Source organism: Salmo trutta, chromosome 39, assembly GCF_901001165.1.
Source record: "Salmo trutta chromosome 39, fSalTru1.1, whole genome shotgun sequence".
In the NCBI taxonomy this organism is placed as follows: Eukaryota; Metazoa; Chordata; class Actinopteri; order Salmoniformes; family Salmonidae; genus Salmo; species Salmo trutta.
In genome coordinates, this window is record NC_042995.1 from 4,884,181 (window position 1) to 4,902,174 (window position 17,994).

Sequence of the window (17,994 nt, forward strand, 5' to 3'; positions counted from 1 at the left end):
TGTAGGTGTGGAGGGTGTTGAAGGTGTGGAGGGTGTTGAAGGTGTGGAGCATGTGGAGGTGTGGAGCGTGTGGAGGTGTGGAGGGTGTGGAGATGTGGAGGGTGTTGAAGGTGTGGAGGGTGTTGAAGGTGTGGAGCGTGTGGAGGTGTGGAGCGTGTGTAGGTGTGGAGGGTGTTGAAGGTGTGGAGGGTGTTGAAGGTGTGGAGCGTGTGGAGGTGTGGAGGTGTGGAGGGTGTGGAGGTGTGGAGGGTGTTGAAGGTGTGGAGGGTGTTGAGTTGTGGAGCGTGTTGGCTGCCCTGTGCTGCGTCTCCAGGGGAGAGAGGCGGAGGACGATGGATTGATTTCATCATTAGGAGGACAAAGGGTACCTTATTTGCCTGCTGGGTACTGGATGAAAGCATCCATTGTAATAGGTGATTTCACTGGGGAGGCCTTCTCTGTGGGACTAGTTCAAGTAAATCCTTCAGATTTAGGAATGATTTGGGCTCCATGGTCCTTCTACTCACGGGCCTGAGTTGTAGACCTCTGAATCACTGTTGAATAGAGCCAAAAGTCAATGTAGTATAAAACAAGCCATGTAGAGGTCCAAGGTTGTTGTCACTATTGACTTTATGACCCTGCCAGAAAACAACCACAACAACAAGGAAACCATTTTTGCCACTCTGAATAAAGATTAAGCAGCCAGTGTCAAATCGACAACAAATGTTGTCAAACCTGACAAATCTCTCAATAAAACCCATGGATTAAAATGATGAAAATAGCAGCCTTTCTATCCATCCGTCGTCGTTGTCTCAAGGTCGCGAGCCTCGGTGGTGCATCAAAACACACTGAAACAATGTCCATTAAAGCCAAGGTCCGCTGGCTTGTTTTCTTCCTCCCTGCCCCGAGTGCTCCTCTCCTCTCCTGGCTCGGGCTCTCTGTAATTTTCTGTCACATTTCATGCACCCATTGCCACAATTTAGCACCTCAAACAGAGTAAATTATTCTCACCTTGTACAGCCTATGCTAATAAATCAGTGAGGGCCAGTGTCATCTTCCAGGCCAAACTGAATGCACCAACACCGACCGAGGCTGAACGGCTGCCATTAATAAGTTATTAGAGCAGCAATGCCAGAGGATGTAATAAAGAAAACAATTAGAGAGAGAGAGAGAGAGAGAGAGAGAGAGAGAGAGAGAGACCGATGGCCAGGCACCAAGTGCTTACATTAGAGGAGCAAGGACGATTTACAATCAGCTCCATCTCCCCACAAGCCACAGCACATCAATTGGCCCAGCAGCATAATAAATAAATAAGTAGGATAAAAGCCCAGCATAACAACTTGGTCTGATTCTTTATCTGCAGCGACCACGCCACATGAAAGAGACCGTTCATAGACGGTGTATATGTTTACATAAAGATGATTTGACACAGAGAGACAGACTGACATGCAATCAGACTCACAAGCGCTAGTCCAAACAAACGCTTGCACACACACACACACACACACACACTGAAGAGTCCTGGTTTGAGAGGACCATTATTTATGGCATGGCACAGATAATCACATGGAAGAATTCCTAAACAAATGAAGTGAAAAATGTAACAGGTAGGAAATCAGACAAGCATCTTCAAAGACTGCTTTCTTCTTTAATTCAGATAGCGTCCTCTAATTAGCTGTCCTATTTTCATGTCTCGGTAGAGGGGTGTCTATCTTCCTTTATCTCTCTCCTTCTTTCTCTCGCTTTTAAGGAGAAGGACTCCCTTGTTCCCCAGCAGAGACTTGTGTTATCAACAGGACACATACCCAGAAAGAACAGGGTGACCCAAATCCTCAAGTTTGCATACTTTCAAAGCACTGATGAGACACTGCTGATTGGCTGGTCAGGCTGCAGTAAAAAGCGTGCTAATTGGACAGAGACAAGGTGGTGTTGTGTTTATTGTAACATCAAATGCATTAGCCTGGATTTGTTTCATCATTCTGTCAATATTTATTCTCTACGTGCGCGTGTGTGTGTGTGTGTGTGTGTGTGTGTGTGTGTGTGTGTGTGTGTGTGTGTGTGTGTGTGTGTGCGCCTGTGTGTGTGTGTGTGCACATGTGTGCGCGTGTGTGTGTGTGTGTGTGTGTGTGTGTGTGTGTGTGTGTGTGTGTGTGTGTGTGTGTGTGTCCAATGCAAAAATAACGCTTAATTGGCATGACATCCGACTGGTGCAACTATTTTGGACTTCTTCTCACTTGTGCTTTTCATTCTACATTTCGGAGATCTAAATATGACCAGGGTTTAGATTCAATCATCAATAAACATCACAAACAACCATCCAAGTGAACCTTGGTCTAGCTTGGTCTTCCGAGTGGAACACAAGGGAAAGTGATTTGATGTTTCAATCCAAATGGCCAGCCTAATCTCGTGCAGTTTATTCTCTGTAGAAATCCTTTAATATACCAAATGAAATGGAACTGGGATGCCATCAAAGCTTTCTCAAAAGCTGCAAGCTTAAAAGAGGAAATAACTTACTATGTAAATATATTCACCATTTTTACGGCCGCTGAGAAAACCGCAACACTTACGTAAGCAGCAAAATGTATTTACTTAAATCATGATTTTTAACACACACACACGCACACACAGACACACACACACACACACACACACACACACTTCCACAACCATTACAACAATACACACTATAAGTTATCATTGAAAACCATACAGAGACTACCATGAAACACTACCACTCAGAAAGCCTTCTCTCACACACACACACACACACACACACACACACACACACACACACACACACACACACACACACACACACTTCTGGTTTACCACTCTAATGGCTGTCTAACACCAATAACACTTCTGGTTTACCACTCTAATGGCTGTCTAAAAAAACACTACTGGTTTACCACTCTGATGGCTGTCTAAAAAAACATTTCTGGTTTACCACTCTGATGGCTGTCTAAAAAAACACTTCTGGTTTACCACTCTGATGGCTGTCTAAAAAAACACTTCTGGTTTACCACTCTGATGGCTGTCTAAAAAAAACCTTCTGGTTTACCACTCTGATGGCTGTCTAAAAAAACACTTCTGGTTTACCACTCTGATGGCTGTCTGAAAAAACACTTCTGGTTTACCACTCTGATGGCTGTCTAAAAAACACTTCTGGTTTACCACTCTGATGGCTGTCTAAAAAAACACTTCTGGTTTACCACTCTGATGGCTGTCTAAAAAAAACACTTCTTGCTTACCACTCTGATAGCTGTCTAAAAAAAACACTTCTGGCTTACCACTCTGATGGCTGACTAGGGCTGTTGCGGTGACCATACGGTCACCACCACACCTGCGATTACGAGTCAAATTCCACGGTAATTAGGCTTTTCCAAGCTCTGATGCTGCTGCTGGTCATTAGTAGCCTACCAAACTTACTAACTGCCTGGTACTCAGCACCCTATTGTCCCTCGAATCACTCTGAAATCAATGCAAATGTAATCTAAAATCTAATCAAACACTTCATGAGAGCCCATGAGCTTATGTTGCCCAACATTTCTATTGGCTATGCAATTGCGTGAGAAAACAGAGTGATGGCCTCTATTAAAAAGAGGAGGATCCCATGAACTTTCTATAGGCTAGGCCTACTATCTTTATTTCTCAACTTTCCTAATATTAAGCACATTGCTACTCTTTACAATAGGAGTATAGCCTACCTGGCTGGCATGAAAATGGTCCACGGGAAAAGCTTCCTCCATTTGCTATTTCAGTACATAGATGACATGTATTTTTTCACGCTGCCCCTGTTTCGAGATACGTGCATGATAATGGTCCATTCCAAATCAAAACAAATGTCACACATATATTATTTAGTATATGTAAAGACCAGATTAAATCAATAATAGTGTGATGGGTGACAATATTAGCCTATCACTTGTGAATTATATATTATCACCTGTGAATGATGCCCAGCATAAGAAACAATGCCTGTGGACAGTTCTTCCAATATCTTCAATATGCACCTCGGAATTGGATAAGGATGCGCACAGTTGCGTCCCCGATGTGTCTGTCTTAACTTGTAGCCTCTGAGAAAGACCCGATCATGTGATTGAGAGCCATGTGATTGAGAGATAATTCGGAGCGCAGGGAGAAGGGCACAATGGCCACTGGCTGCAAAAGGCATGGATTTTTTTAGGGTACATTACGGCCACACAAAAGGGATGCCGCCGTGAAATGCTTGTCAAATTGTGAATGAGTGACTGATGTAGTGTGTACAGCCTGCACAAAAACAAAGCAGAGCTCATGCCTTTCAAGCAACTTTTTTCAAATCCTCATTAGAGTCGCATCATGCAGCCTTACAATGTATTAAAAATCTAAATATATAGCCCAACATTTGTAGAACAACAGGTTACATTAATAACTGTAAATGAAGCATAACTGTAGGAGTACCTGTTTCTTTGTTAACTGCTCAACACAGAATAGCCGCATGTGAGCACTCCCTCAAATTGTTTGGAGAAAATATATTTTCTATTTTATTCAGCTATGTTCAATTGTATTCTTCATACTATAAAATAATGCCACGGAATTCTAAGCAAATCTTAACTAGGGTAGCCCACAGCCATTTGGCATAGCCAGATCAGGACCTACCATAAGGACAACTCAGAGTATGCTATTCTGTTCTTCTCAAATAGATGACATTTTCTTCATATCATGCTTCTTTAGACCTGTCTAAAATAAATAATGGATTTATTGTAAATGTGTAAGCTATATTATATGGATTTCTTTGACTTTTTTAAATGTAGATGTTCCAAAGGTATGCATCAGTGGCTTGTAGGCTATGTGTGTAAGCCAGGAGATGCTAAATGTGTTTATTTTAATTAACGGTCAATTACCGTGAGAATGACAGTTATTTGCTTGACAATCACCAGCTGTCATAATTTCATGACCGCCACAGCCCTATGGCTGACTAACACCAAAACACTTCTGGCGTACCATTGATGGCTGTCTCACACCAAAAAAACACTTCTGGCGTACCATTGATGGCTGTCTCACACCAAAAAAACACTTCTGGCGTACCATTGATGGCTGTCTCACACCAAAACAACACTTCTACAGTGTTCAAATGATGAAAATGGATCCGCTTGTGACCTGGGTCTATTCGTTATCAATTATTCTTATTATAAAAATCTTGATGGGTCTCATGTTCACAACCCTGGGTGGTTTACAGAGATGGCTGTCTCAGTCCAGTGAATGTTTTTAAAGCTAAAATGTATCTTTGAAATGAAAGGCCATTGCTATAGATATTCTCAGAAGGAGTCTTTTAAAGAAGGGGGATTTGAGACAACAAGATGAAAAGAATCTCAACTGCTTCTAGGGACCAGAATAATAACTGTATCTCTGTGTATTGTTGTGGTGTACTGTTTGGCTAGCGAAGGTCTCTTCAGGTCCTTTTGGTTATAGACTGAGATGAAAACATCATTGTCCTTGTTATGTCTCAGAAAAATGTAGATCTTATGGCCTAAAAAGCGTTGAAGAGTGATGATTTGCCGACCATGGCTCTTTGCTTTCTTATTGATCCCAAAAGGGTTTGATCCCCCAGAACTTAGGAAAACACTACACATTGATCTGAAAATGTATACATTTAGTAGACAGCTTTCATGTTAGCAGTCCACACAACTGGCAGTAGAACTCAGTCCCTAGTTAATAAAAGATAAGGACGGAAATCAGCAGAACCAGAGCCTTGCAGTGCCCACCCCTCCACTAAACCTACAGTATGAAGCCACTCCACTACCATACACTGCCGCAGCCTCAATGTACAGTACTATAGGATTCTAAATGGAACCCGGGAAGGATAGAATTGTGCCTGAGTTACCTCGACACTCAGGCTTTCAGACAGACAGAGTTGTGGTGGGGTGTATTTACTGAGATCAGTGTCTCGTGGAGTTTACTGTTGATGGTCCTGGGAGATCCTGTCAGCTCTGGGAGGATGATGGATGGCTGAGGGGGTAAAAGAGTTCGCTCCACCTCTCTCTGAGGCTGCGTTTCAAATGGCGCCCTCTTCCTCACATAGGTCATGACTTTTGACCAGAGCCCTATAGGCCCTGGTCAAAGGTAGTGCACTATATAGGGACTAGGGTGCCATGCGGGACACAGCCATGTGCCAGTCTATATTATATTACTGCTCTAAAGACTTGGCTTGCTTGGTTTGGTGCCCTTACAGCGTTACACTCACTCCTTTAATGGAGCTTCCCTTGTCAACGGGAGGTCACCATCAGTTCCTGGCCAGTCGTGTACTATAGCTGGGGCCTCCAGGCTATGGCTGACCTGGGCTGGTGCGTTGCTGAGGTCTAAACACCAAATAGAGGCCGTCTTAGGAGAAGTAGTTCACGCAAAGTATAATTTTTGTGTGTGTGTGGGGGGGGGGGGCTACCTAAGGAACAGTTGAAAATTTGGGTTGGTTAGCTTAGCTTAGCATAAGCATAGTTGAAGGTAAATCAATGGGAGTGGTAGCTAGGAACCCTGTTAGCATGCTAGCAGCTAGCTGGAGTCTGGCTTGATCTCCCTCATGTTCTAAATCATGTTATGTTGCTTCTGTGCTAATGAAGTATCCAGAGACAATAAGCAGTGACATCATGCTGTGTTTGAGGATGTATTTGGTGAGTGTGCTTGCTTTTTGGATTTGATAAAGAAAGATTAACGAAGTAAACATTATCGTCTTCTCTATCTCTTTTTCTTCCTCTCTTTCTTCCTCCCTCCCTCCCCCTCTCTCTCTCTCTCTCCCTCCCTTCTCTCACAGCAGAGCTTATGTACACAGTGGAGCTGGCGGGAGGCTTGGGGGCCATCTTGTTGTTGTTGATCTGCCTCGTGACCCTCTACAAGTGCTACAAGATGGAGCTCATGCTCTTCTACAGGAACCATTTTGGCAGCGAGGACATCGACGGAGGTGAGATATTCTCAACTCACACTAGGACCAACAGCACCCATTATAAACCCTGAATGAAGTCTATAGTGCACTCTTAGAAAAAAGGGTTCTAAAATGGTTCTTCAGCTGTCCCCATAGGAAAACCCTTTTTGGTTCCATGTTGAACCCTTTTTGATTCCAGGTAGAACCCTTTTAGGATCTATGTTTCGGTGTCACCAAAAGGGACTAGGGTAATACTCAGGACATTTAGACCATTTATCTGTCTTGTTTCATGTGGTTTCACATAATATTTTGTTCGGGACATTGCTCGAAAGAGGATTTCATTTCATTATAAAAGTAGGAAAATGTGTTTTTCTACAAATCCTATCTTGAGATAGAAATAAGAACTTAAGGGTTCTAAATTGAACCGCAATAAATTCTAATTGTGTGGCTGAATAGTGAATGAGTTAAGGAGGAGTATTCATCAATCTGGTCTGGCGGTTTCATTTGATTTCCCTTAATGAGTCTTTCAAGTGGAGGGCTAGGGCTACAATGAATTCAGTGAACAAGATTACTTTTGGGGTGTCTGAAGGACGCTGTGTGGAGACTGGAGAGTGTCATTAGCCCAGAAAGGTTGCCTACGCTTTGCTCTTTTCCTCCCCCAGCCCTCTGTTTTCCACCAATCACATTGCCTGGATGGTTGAGGCATCAGACATGTCTATGAAAGTCATTACCAGGCCTGTACTGTGTTGGGCTTTGGGACAGAAGTGGGGGGCTTTGAAGTAATAGATGGTTTCAAGGCGCCACAGAGGAGAGAAAAGAGAGCCAGAGCATTAAACCTAATGCTAAACAGCAATTGTCTCCTTTAATTGTGCCACCCGAGTGAGCAGAGAGGAGAGGGAAAGAGATTTTCAATTTGCTCTCTGTTTAAAGGGATCAGTTTCAATAAGCCACATAGTGTTGCCCATGGCCGTGGCTCCCAGGAGGGACGATGGAGAGACACATACTTTCTCTTTTACGCTCAGGACTGGGTGATTACTCCTTCCCTGGATTGTATTCCCCCCTCACCCCTCAAGCTCTTCTTTCATTGGCCACAAGGACTTCTACTTCATCACCATCACAAGCCATTCAGGAAAATCCTTTTTTCTCCTCTCTCTCTTCTCTGTGTCTGACTGACAGCACCAGAATGATCAGGTTCGGTTAAAAGCGGTTTTAAGTCTCCGTTCGTATGGGTGTTTGCCGGGGTTGTCTTGCATAACGACCACACACACTTTACAGATGCATGAGCTTGCCGAGTTGTGACATGAACGTAACCCTCATTAGCATATAATACCGTATATGATTTAACTTTGACTTTATTTAAATCATGCAGTAGGTTGAACTTGATCATCGCTTAGGGATAAGCAATGACTTAACATAAAGATAACAAATACCTTATGTCTTATTATAAACGTAACTTATGTAGGAATGCTAATGAGCCCAACTCCCCCTGCAGTTCTTTAGCTTTCACGGCTAACGATGTAGGTTGCATTCTATTCAGAACAATCTGGAAGGAGCCCAGAGGTTCCTGCTCAGTCCCTGAACACTTTTTTTAATAGCGAGTTCAAAAGTTCTCTCACTCTCTGTGGGCCTGCCAGTATGCATATGCAGCCACAGCTATGGATGGATGTAAGCTATGTGTGCATCAGTCATGGCTTTTTACTTCAGAGTCAGAGAGTGGGAGGTATGGATGCTGAGTGGTGGAACACGCGGGACGGAAACAGTTCCCCTTCTCAGCCCTCTTAAGTTCGCCTCATTGGACCTCAGAGAGGAAGGAGAGGAGGAAGAGAAAGGAGTCACTGCTTATTCTACCTCCGAATCTCACCCATACCTGCTCTCTATCGCTATCTCTCTCTCTCTCTCTCTCTCTCTCTCTCTCTCTCTCTCTCTCTCTCTCTCTCTCTCTCTCTCTCTCTCTCTCTCTCTCTCTCTCTCTTTCTCGCTCTCTCTCTCTCTCTCTCTCTCCCACTCCCTCACACAGTAACCACTCAGATATGAGTGATTCAGTTCTACTGAAATAGATTCTGATCTACCTACATGCGTTTCTCTCTTAAAGGGGCCGTTGCACTTTACTGTATAGAAAGAGATTTTTATATAGGTTCCTCCTGTTCTCTCCTCTTATCTCCCACTTCTCTCCTCTCCTCTCTTCTCTTTTATTGTCCCCTCCCCTCCTCGCTTCTCTTCTCCACTCCTCTCTTCATCTCTCCTCTCCTCCTCTCTTCCTGTCCTCTCCCCTACTCTCCTCGCTTCTCTTCTCCCCTTCTCTCCCCTCCTCCCCTCCTCTCCTCCTCCTCATATCTCCTCCTCTCCTTTCCCCACCACTCTTCCTCATCGCTCCTCCTCTCCTCTACTCTCTGTGTTGTTGGAAGCCCATCCTGGTCTAACAGCTCCCCTTCAGCAGGTACAATGATCTGAAGGATGGCAGTCTGTGGATGATCCCTTTACCTGTGGTAATAAGAGAGCTTTAAACCCCTCTCTAATGAGTTTACCAGAGAGAGAGAGAGAGAGAGAGACCTGTGTTGTCTCTAGTCCCTGGTGAATCCCTCTCTTCTCTTGTGTCTCTCCCTTTATTCCACTTCCTCTGGCTCGTTGCCGCAGCAGATTTCCTGCTTTGTGTCTCGTTGAAGTGCGCCGAGGCCGGAGCCGCTCCTCTCCTCTCTCTCCTGCACGGGGAAAACATTACCGCTATCACCTCCCATGTTGGGCTTTTCTCCTCGCCGTTTAATCCTTTCAAATCCAGCATCAATCATATTCTTCATGTGCCTGGCTGCCGTGCGGATAAAGGATGGGTCGGAGCCATTTTGTGCCTAGGGAAGCGTTCAGTTTCCTACCTCAGCCCAGTCACAGTGAACACAGTGACATTGTTTGGCAAAAGAGTCTGGATTGTAATAAAATGTACCCAGAGGAGTGGAAGCTGGCAGTAAGGTCAGTCAGAGTGACGCAGGTGTCATGTTTCTTCCTGCTGTTCTGCTATGCAGAGAGAGCTAAAATATTGGATCTCTTCACCACGTTGATAGTCTGCAAAGCTGTCATGGTTATCGATCCCTGACCATGTGACCTGACCAGGAGAAACAGACCAATGAAAAGTTGCCCTACTTATGATGACATGGGTTCGGTTGTGGTGTGTGGTGTGTGATGTGTGATGTGTGTGTCATGTGAAAATGAAAAATAACCAATGCAGACGTCAGAAGCCCTGTTGAAACAGAAGCCCTATTGACTCTGAAGCCCTATTGACTCTGAAGCCCTATTGACTCTGAAGACCTATTGACTCTGAAGCCCTATTGACTCTGAAGCCCTATAGAGTCTGAAGCCCTATTGACTCTGAAAGCCTATTGACTCTGAAGCCCTATTGACTCTGAAGCCCTATTGACTCTGAAACCCAATAGAGTTTGAAGCCCTATTGACTCTGAAGCCCAATTGACTCTGAAGCCCTATTGAGTCTGAAGCCCTATTGAGTCTGAAGCCCTATTGAGTCTGAAGCCCTGTTGAGTCAGAAAACCTACTGAGTCTGAAGCCCTATTGTGTCTGAAGCCCAATATAGTCTGAAGCCCAATATAATCTGAAACCCTATTGTGTCTGAAGCCCAATATATTCTGAAGCCCAATATAATCTGAAGCACTATTGAGTCTGAAGCCCTATTGAGTCTGAAGCCCTATTGAGTCTGAAGCCCTGTTGAGTCTGGCGCCCTGTTGAGTCAGAAAACCTACTGAGTCTGAAGCCCTATTGTGTCTGAAGCCCAATATAGTCTGAAGCCCAATATAATCTGAAACCCTATTGTGTCTGAAGCCCAATATAGTCTGAAGCCCAATATAATATGAAGCACTATTGAGTCTGAAGCCCTATTGAGTCTGAAGCCCTATTGAGTCTGAGGCCCTTTTGTGTCTGAAGCCCAATATAGTCTGAAGCCCAATATAATCTGAAGCCCTATTGAGTCTGAAGCCCAATAGAGACTAAAGCCCAATAGAGACTGAAGCCCTATTGACTCTGAAGCCCTATTGACTCTGAAGCCCAATTGAGTCTGAAGCCATATTGACTCTGAAGCCCAATAGAGTCTGAAGCCCTATTGACTCTGAAGCCCAGTAGAGACTGAAGCCCTATTGACTCTGAAGCCCTATTGACTCTGAAGCCCTATTGTGTCTGAAGCCCAATATAGTCTGAATCCCAATATAGTCTGAAGCCCAATAGAGTCTGAAGCCCTATTGACTCTGAAACCCAATAGAGTCTGAAGCCCTATTGAGCCTGAAGCCCAATAGAGTCTGAAGCCCAATAGAGTCTGAAGCCCAATAGAGACTGAAGCCCTATTGACTCTGAAGCCCAATAGAGTCTGAAGCCCAATAGAGACTGAAGCCATATTGACTCTGAAGCCATATTGACTCTGAAGCCCTGTTGACTCTGAAGCCCAATAGAGTCGGAAGCCCAATAGAGACTGAAGCCCTATTGACTCTGAAGACCAATAGAGACTGAAGCCCTATTGATTCTGAAGCCCTATTGAGTCTGAAGCCCTATTGAGTCTGAAGCCCTATTGAGTCTGAAACCCTATTGAGTCAGAAACCCTATTGAGTCAGAAACCCTATTGGCTCTGAAGCCTAATAGAGTCTGAAGCCCAATATAATCTGAAGCCCAATAGAGTCTGAAGCCCAATAGAGTCTGAAGCCATATTGAGTCTAATGGACTGGTCTGAATGTTACTAATATCATCTATAGTGTAGTAATGGACTGGTCTGTATGTTACTAATATCCTCTATAGTGTAGTAATGGACTGGTCTGTATGTTACTAATATCCTCTATAGTGTAGTAATAGACTGGTCTGTATGTTACTAATATCCTCTATAGTGTAGTAATGGACTGGTCTGTATGTTACTAATATCCTCTATAGTGTAGTAATGGACTGGTCTGTATGTTACTCCTGTAGATAATAAGGACTATGATGCCTATCTGTCATACACCAAAGTGGACCCGGACCAGTGGAGTCAGGAGACGCGTGAGGAGGAACGCTTCGCCCTGGAGATCCTACCCGACGTCCTGGAGAGGCATTATGGGTATAAACTGTTCATTCCAGACAGGGACTTGATCCCAACCGGAAGTAAGTTTTGTACTTTTTTGATAATTTCCTGTTTAATTCTGTTTCTAATGTTGTCGTTGTGTACATATCACGTGACACATTCTACCATCTTACTGTAAACATCTGACAAACGTTGATTTTGGAGTGAACTGTCACTTTAACCTGTTAATTACAACGTAGCAGCATGTAGCCTTCAGCTGCTGATTTTGAGTTGTCTGTGGTACAGCTGAAAACGTGTAATTAGTGGGTAATAATCAACTTTGTGATTATATTGCATTGATCCAGTCTTAATCATATCTTTATGATCGCTGTCTAACAACCAATCAAAGGGGATTTCTGCATGTTGACTGCAGTTTAGTTTACTTGTAATTCAGATTCACACTTGGCACCTGTGATAGGGTCATGATATTGGATGATAATGCTTCACTGATACTATTCCATTACTCTCAGTGAGAATACTTTTCTTTGTTTTTGCTCATTTGTGTCACGTTCTTGTCTGTCACATTGTTCAGTTTGTGTCGATGTTACGAATAGAGTCAGTTTGACTTAAATGTTTGTGTTGTCCGGGGGACTGTGTTAATAGGGGATACGTGGCACAAACCCAGGGCTAAAATACACACCTTCTAAGGACATTTGTTCTCCTCTAAGACCTCATAAGTCAATGGAATTGTCTCCAGGCAAATTAACAAAAAAAATTCTTATGCAAATAAAGCTATTTATTTCACTGAAAATATATACTATGTTGAAAGTTTGAGTATAAAGTAATCAATGGAAATAGAGGTCTTCATAGCCAATGAATTGGTTAAAATGCATCTATTACAATGTAATACATAGTATGTAAACTGACAGGCTCCTTTGGTCCTGATGCCACAACTCCCATATTAAACTGGGATAAACGTGTTTTGGTGAGTTGAGAGAAACTAGGCACAGTTTATCTAAGTAACTTATTTAAGTCCCCTGACTCTAACTTCCTCTGATGCCTTTCTGCAAGTCTACCTGATCACACCTTTTGAATGTTGAACTGTTTATTTTTAGGTTTCACCAATGATCATTTCCAGGACGATTCAAGACTCCTTAGAGGTACTCTCATTCCCCCAGCCACTTACCACTACTGTGTCAGCAACTAACCACAACCAGGCACAACCTGCCACAACTAACCACAACCACCCAGCCTCACCCAGCCACAATTAACCACAACTAACCACAACCACCCAGCCTCACCCAGCCACACCCAGCCACACCCAGCCGCACCCAGCCTCACTCAGCCACACCCAGCCACACCCAGCCACAACCTGCCACAACTAACCACAACCACCCAGCCTCACCCAGCCACACCCAGCCACACCCAGCCACACCCAGCCTCACTCAGCCACACCCAGCCACACCCAGCCACACCCAGCCACAACCTGCCACAACTAACCACAACCACCCAGCCTCACCCAGCCACACCCAGCCGCACCCAGCCTCACTCAGCCACACCCAGCCACACCCAGCCACAACCTGCCACAACTAACCACAATCACCCAGCCTCACCCAGCCACAACCAGCCACACCCAGCCGCACCCAGCCTCACTCAGCCACACCCAGCCACAACCAGCCACAACTAACCACAACTAACCACAACCACCCAGCCTCACCCAGCCACACCCAGCCACACCCAGCCTCACTCAGCCACACCCAGCCACACCCAGCCACAACCAGCCACAACTAACCACAACCAGCCAGCCGCACCCTGCCACACCCAGCCGCTCCCAGCCACACCCAGCCACACCCAGCCACACCCAGCCACACCCAGCCACAACCAGCCACAACTAACCACAACCAGCCAGCCGCACCCAGCCGCACCCAGCCACACCCAGCCGCACCCAGCCGCACCCAGCCGCACCCAGCCACACCCAGCCACAACCAGCCACACCCAGCCACACCAACCGTGCTACTCTAGAAAGATCATCAGAGAGGAAAGAGGCTTAGAGAGAGACAGAGACAGAGAAGCAGAAAGAGACAGAGACAGAGAGAGACAGAGACAGAGACAGAGAGAGATTGAGAGAGATGGAGAGAGGCAGAGACAGAGAGAGGCAGCGACAGAGAAGCAGAGACAGACAGAGACAGACAGAGACAGACAGAGACAGACAGAGAAAGACAGAGACAGACAGAGACAGAGAAGCAGAGAGAGACAGAGAAGCAGAGAGAGACAGAGAAACAGAGAGAGACAGAGACAGACAGAGAAGCAGAGAGACATAGAAGCAGAGACAAAGAGGAGCAGAGGAGCAGAGACAGAGAGAGAGAGAGAGAGACACACAGAGAAGCAGAGAGAGAGAGACAGAGAAGCAGAGAGAGAGAGAAGCAGAGAAGCAGAGAGAGACAGAGAAGCAGAGAAGCAGAGAGCAACAGAAGCAGAGAGACAGACAGAGAAGCAGAGAGACATAGAAGCAGAGAAGCAGAGAGCAACAGAAGCAGAGAGAGGCAGAGAAGCAGAGAAGCAAAGAGAGAGACAGAAGCAGAGAGAGAGAATGAGAAGCAGAGACAGAGAGGAGCAGAGGAGCAGAGACAGAGAGAGAGAGACAGAGAAGCAGAGAGAGACAGAGAAGCAGAGAAGCAGAGAGCGACAGAAGCAGAGAGAGGCAGAGAAGCAGAGAAGCAAAGAGAGAGACAGAGAAGCAGAGAGAGAGAATGAGAAGCAGAGAGATACAGAGAAGCAGAGAGATAGGCAGAGAAGCAGAGAGAGAGATAGTAAAGAGGGTGGAAAGGGGTCTTGTGTTTGCCAGCGTTAAAGTCCAATTACAGAGAACATCCAGACTGACTTATCATAGTGAGGTGATGAGAGGGCTTTGTTCTCCATGCTCCTGCTAATCAGCCTGCTCGCCTGCTCTCCTCTATCCCCAGGGGCTCAGCTGAGCATAAGGCATAAAAGAGAAAAGCCCTTTTGAGTTTTAACCTCCCCAAGGGTTGGAGGGAGACAAGAAGGAGAGAGACGGAGGGTGAGGGAGATGTAGAGGGGTGCACAAGGAGATGGAGTGAGTGAGAGGGAGAGAGGGAGAGAGGGAGAAAGAGGGAGGGAGAGAGAGAGAGAGAGCGACAGAGAGAGAGAGCGACAGAGAGAGAGAGCGACAGAGAAAGAGAGCGACAGAGAGAGAGAGAGAGAGAGAGAGAGATGGCCAGCCCTGTTGGCTCAGAGAGCAGCACCTCTCACAGTAGGGGCTCTTTGATTAGAAAGGGAAGCTTAGTTAATCCTGTCAACCTGTAGTGGAAGAGTCTTTGTTTCTGACAGGACCCCAGCAGCCTCACTAACAGCAGGCTTTAGCAGTCTCTGCTCTTCTGGCATGTAGGGCACACGCACAATGGCTACATTTGGCTCTATGATTTATACTGTTACAAATGAGAAACACTGTGTTTAGAAAGGGCCGTTTGTATAGTGTGTATCCCTACACACACACACACAAACACATTGTAGATATACACACACACACACAAACAAGACACTAGCTGTCTCTCTCTCTCTCACTCCCTCACACACACACACACAAACACACACACACACACCTACCCACAGATACATTTTTCTCATATTGTTATCGCTATAGAGTTATTGTGACTCAGTAGGTCTCTAATAGCCATTAGATCAGCAGTTTAGAACATACAGTTTAACAAGGCTGTGGGGTCTGATAGGTCAACGTATTGTCTGATGTCAGTGTGTTTAACAAGGCTGTGTGGTCTGATAGGTCAACGTATTGTCTGATGTCAGTGTGTTTATGGGGTCTGATAGGTCAACGTATTGTCTGATGTCAGTGTGTTTAACAAGGCTGTGGGGTCTGATAGGTCAATGTATTGTCTGATGTCAGTGTGTTTATGGGGTCTGATAGGTCAACGTATTGTCTGATGTCAGTGTGTTTATGGGGTCTGATAGGTCAACGTATTGTCTGATGTCAGTGTGTTTAACAAGGCTGTGTGGTCTGATAGGTCAACGTATTGTCTGATGTCAGTGTGTTTAACAAGGCTGCGGGGTCTGATAGGTCAATGTATTGTCTGATGTCAGTGTGTTTATGGGGTCTGATAGGTCAACGTATTGTCTGATGTCAGTCTGTTTAACAAGGCTGTGGGGTCTGATAGGTCAACGTATTGTCTGATGTCAGTGTGTTTAACAAGGCTGTGGGGTCTGATAGGTCAACGTATAGTCTGATGTCAGTGTGTTTATGGGGTCTGATAGGTCAACGTATTGTCTGATGTCAGTGTGTTTAACAAGGCTGTGGGGTCTGATAGGTCAACGTATTGTCTGATGTCAGTGTGTTTAACAAGGCTGTGGGGTCTGATAGGTCAACGTATTGTCTGATGTCAGTGTGTTTATGGGGTCTGATAGGTCAACGTATTGTCTGATGTCAGTGTGTTTATGGGGTCTGATAGGTCAACGTATTGTCTGATGTCAGTGTGTTTAACAAGGCTGTGGGGTCTGATAGGTCAACGTATTGTCTGATGTCAGTGTGTTTATGGGGTCTGATAGGTCAACGTATTGTCTGATGTCAGTGTGTTTAACAAGGCTGTGGGGTCTGATAGGTCAACGTATTGTCTGATGTCAGTGTGTTTATGGGGTCTGATAGGTCAACGTATTGTCTGATGTCAGTGTGTTTATGGGGTCTGATAGGTCAACGTATTGTCTGATGTCAGTGTGTTTAACAAGGCTGTGGGGTCTGATAGGTCAATGTATTGTCTGATGTCAGTGTGTTTAACAAGGCTGTGGGGTCTGATAGGTCAACGTATTGTCTGATGTCAGTGTGTTTATGGGGTCTTATAGGTCAACGTATTGTCTGATGTCAGTGTGTTTATGGGGTCTGATAGGTCAACGTATTGTCTGATGTGAGTGTGTTTAACAAGGCTGTGGGGTCTGATAGGTCAACGTATTGTCTGATGTCAGTGTGTTTATGGGGTCTGATAGGTCAACGTATTGTCTGATGTCAGTGTGTTTAACAAGGCTGTGGGGTCTGATAGGTCAACGTATTGTCTGATGTCAGTGTGTTTAACAAGGCTGTGTGGTCTGATAGGTCAACGTATTGTCTGATGTCAGTGTGTTTAACAAGGCTGTGGGGTCTGATAGGTCAACGTATTGTCTGATGTCAGTGTGTTTATGGGGTCTGATAGGTGAACGTATTGTCTGATGTCAGTGTGTTTATGGGGTCTGATAGGTCAACGTATTGTCTGATGTCAGTGTGTTTATGGGGTCTGATAGGTCAACGTATTGTCTGATGTCAGTGTGTTTATGGGGTCTGATAGGTCAACGTATTGTCTGATGTCAGTGTGTTTAACAAGGCTGTGGGGTCTGATAGGTCAACGTATTGTCTGATGTCAGTGTGTTTAACAAGGCTGTGGGGTCTGATAGGTCAACGTATTGTCTGATGTCAGTGTGTTTATGGGGTCTGATAGGTCAACGTATTGTCTGATGTCAGTGTGTTTAACAAGGCTGTGGGGTCTGATAGGTCAACGTATTGTCTGATGTCAGTGTGTTTAACAAGGCTGTGGGGTCTGATAGGTCAATGTATTGTCTGATGTCAGTGTGTTCATGGGGTCTGATAGGTCAACGTATTGTCTGATGTCAGTGTGTTTAACAAGGCTGTGGGGTCTGATAGGTCAACGTATTGTCTGATGTCAGTGTGTTTATGGGGTCTGATAGGTCAACGTATTGTCTGATGTCAGTGTGTTTAACAAGGCTGTGGGGTCTGATAGGTCAACGTATTGTCTGATGTCAGTGTGTTTAACAAGGTTGTGGGGTCTGATAGGTAAACGTATTGTCTGATGTCAGTGTGTTTAACAAGGCTGTGGGGTCTGATAGGTCAACGTATTGTCTGATGTCAGTGTGTTTATGGGGTCTGATAGGTCAACGTATTGTCTGATGTCAGTGTGTTTATGGGGTCTGATAGGTCAACGTATTGTCTGATGTCAGTGTGTTTAACAAGGCTGTGGGGTCTGATAGGTCAACGTATTGTCTGATGTCAGTGTGTTTAACAAGGCTGTGGGGTCTGATAGGTCAACGTATT

The 17,994-nt window shown here is 45.0% G+C and overlaps 1 protein-coding gene across 5 annotated transcripts in view; it reads left to right on the forward strand.

Annotated features, from left to right (window-relative positions):
• The window catches only part of LOC115179295 (interleukin-1 receptor accessory protein-like 1), a 355,734-nt gene that overhangs the window by 324,859 nt on the left and 12,881 nt on the right, over positions 1-17,994 (forward strand). For 2 of the 5 annotated variants that reach the window (XM_029740689.1, XM_029740686.1), the window contains exons 9-11: positions 6,767-6,913; positions 11,822-11,992; positions 13,007-13,051. In XM_029740689.1, coding sequence (XP_029596549.1) covers positions 6,767-6,913; positions 11,822-11,992; positions 13,007-13,051 — 363 coding nt within the window. The remainder of the gene's footprint in view (positions 1-6,766; positions 6,914-11,821; positions 11,993-13,006; positions 13,052-17,994) is intronic. The other 3 variants (XM_029740690.1, XM_029740691.1, XM_029740692.1) reach the window with 3 other exon arrangements.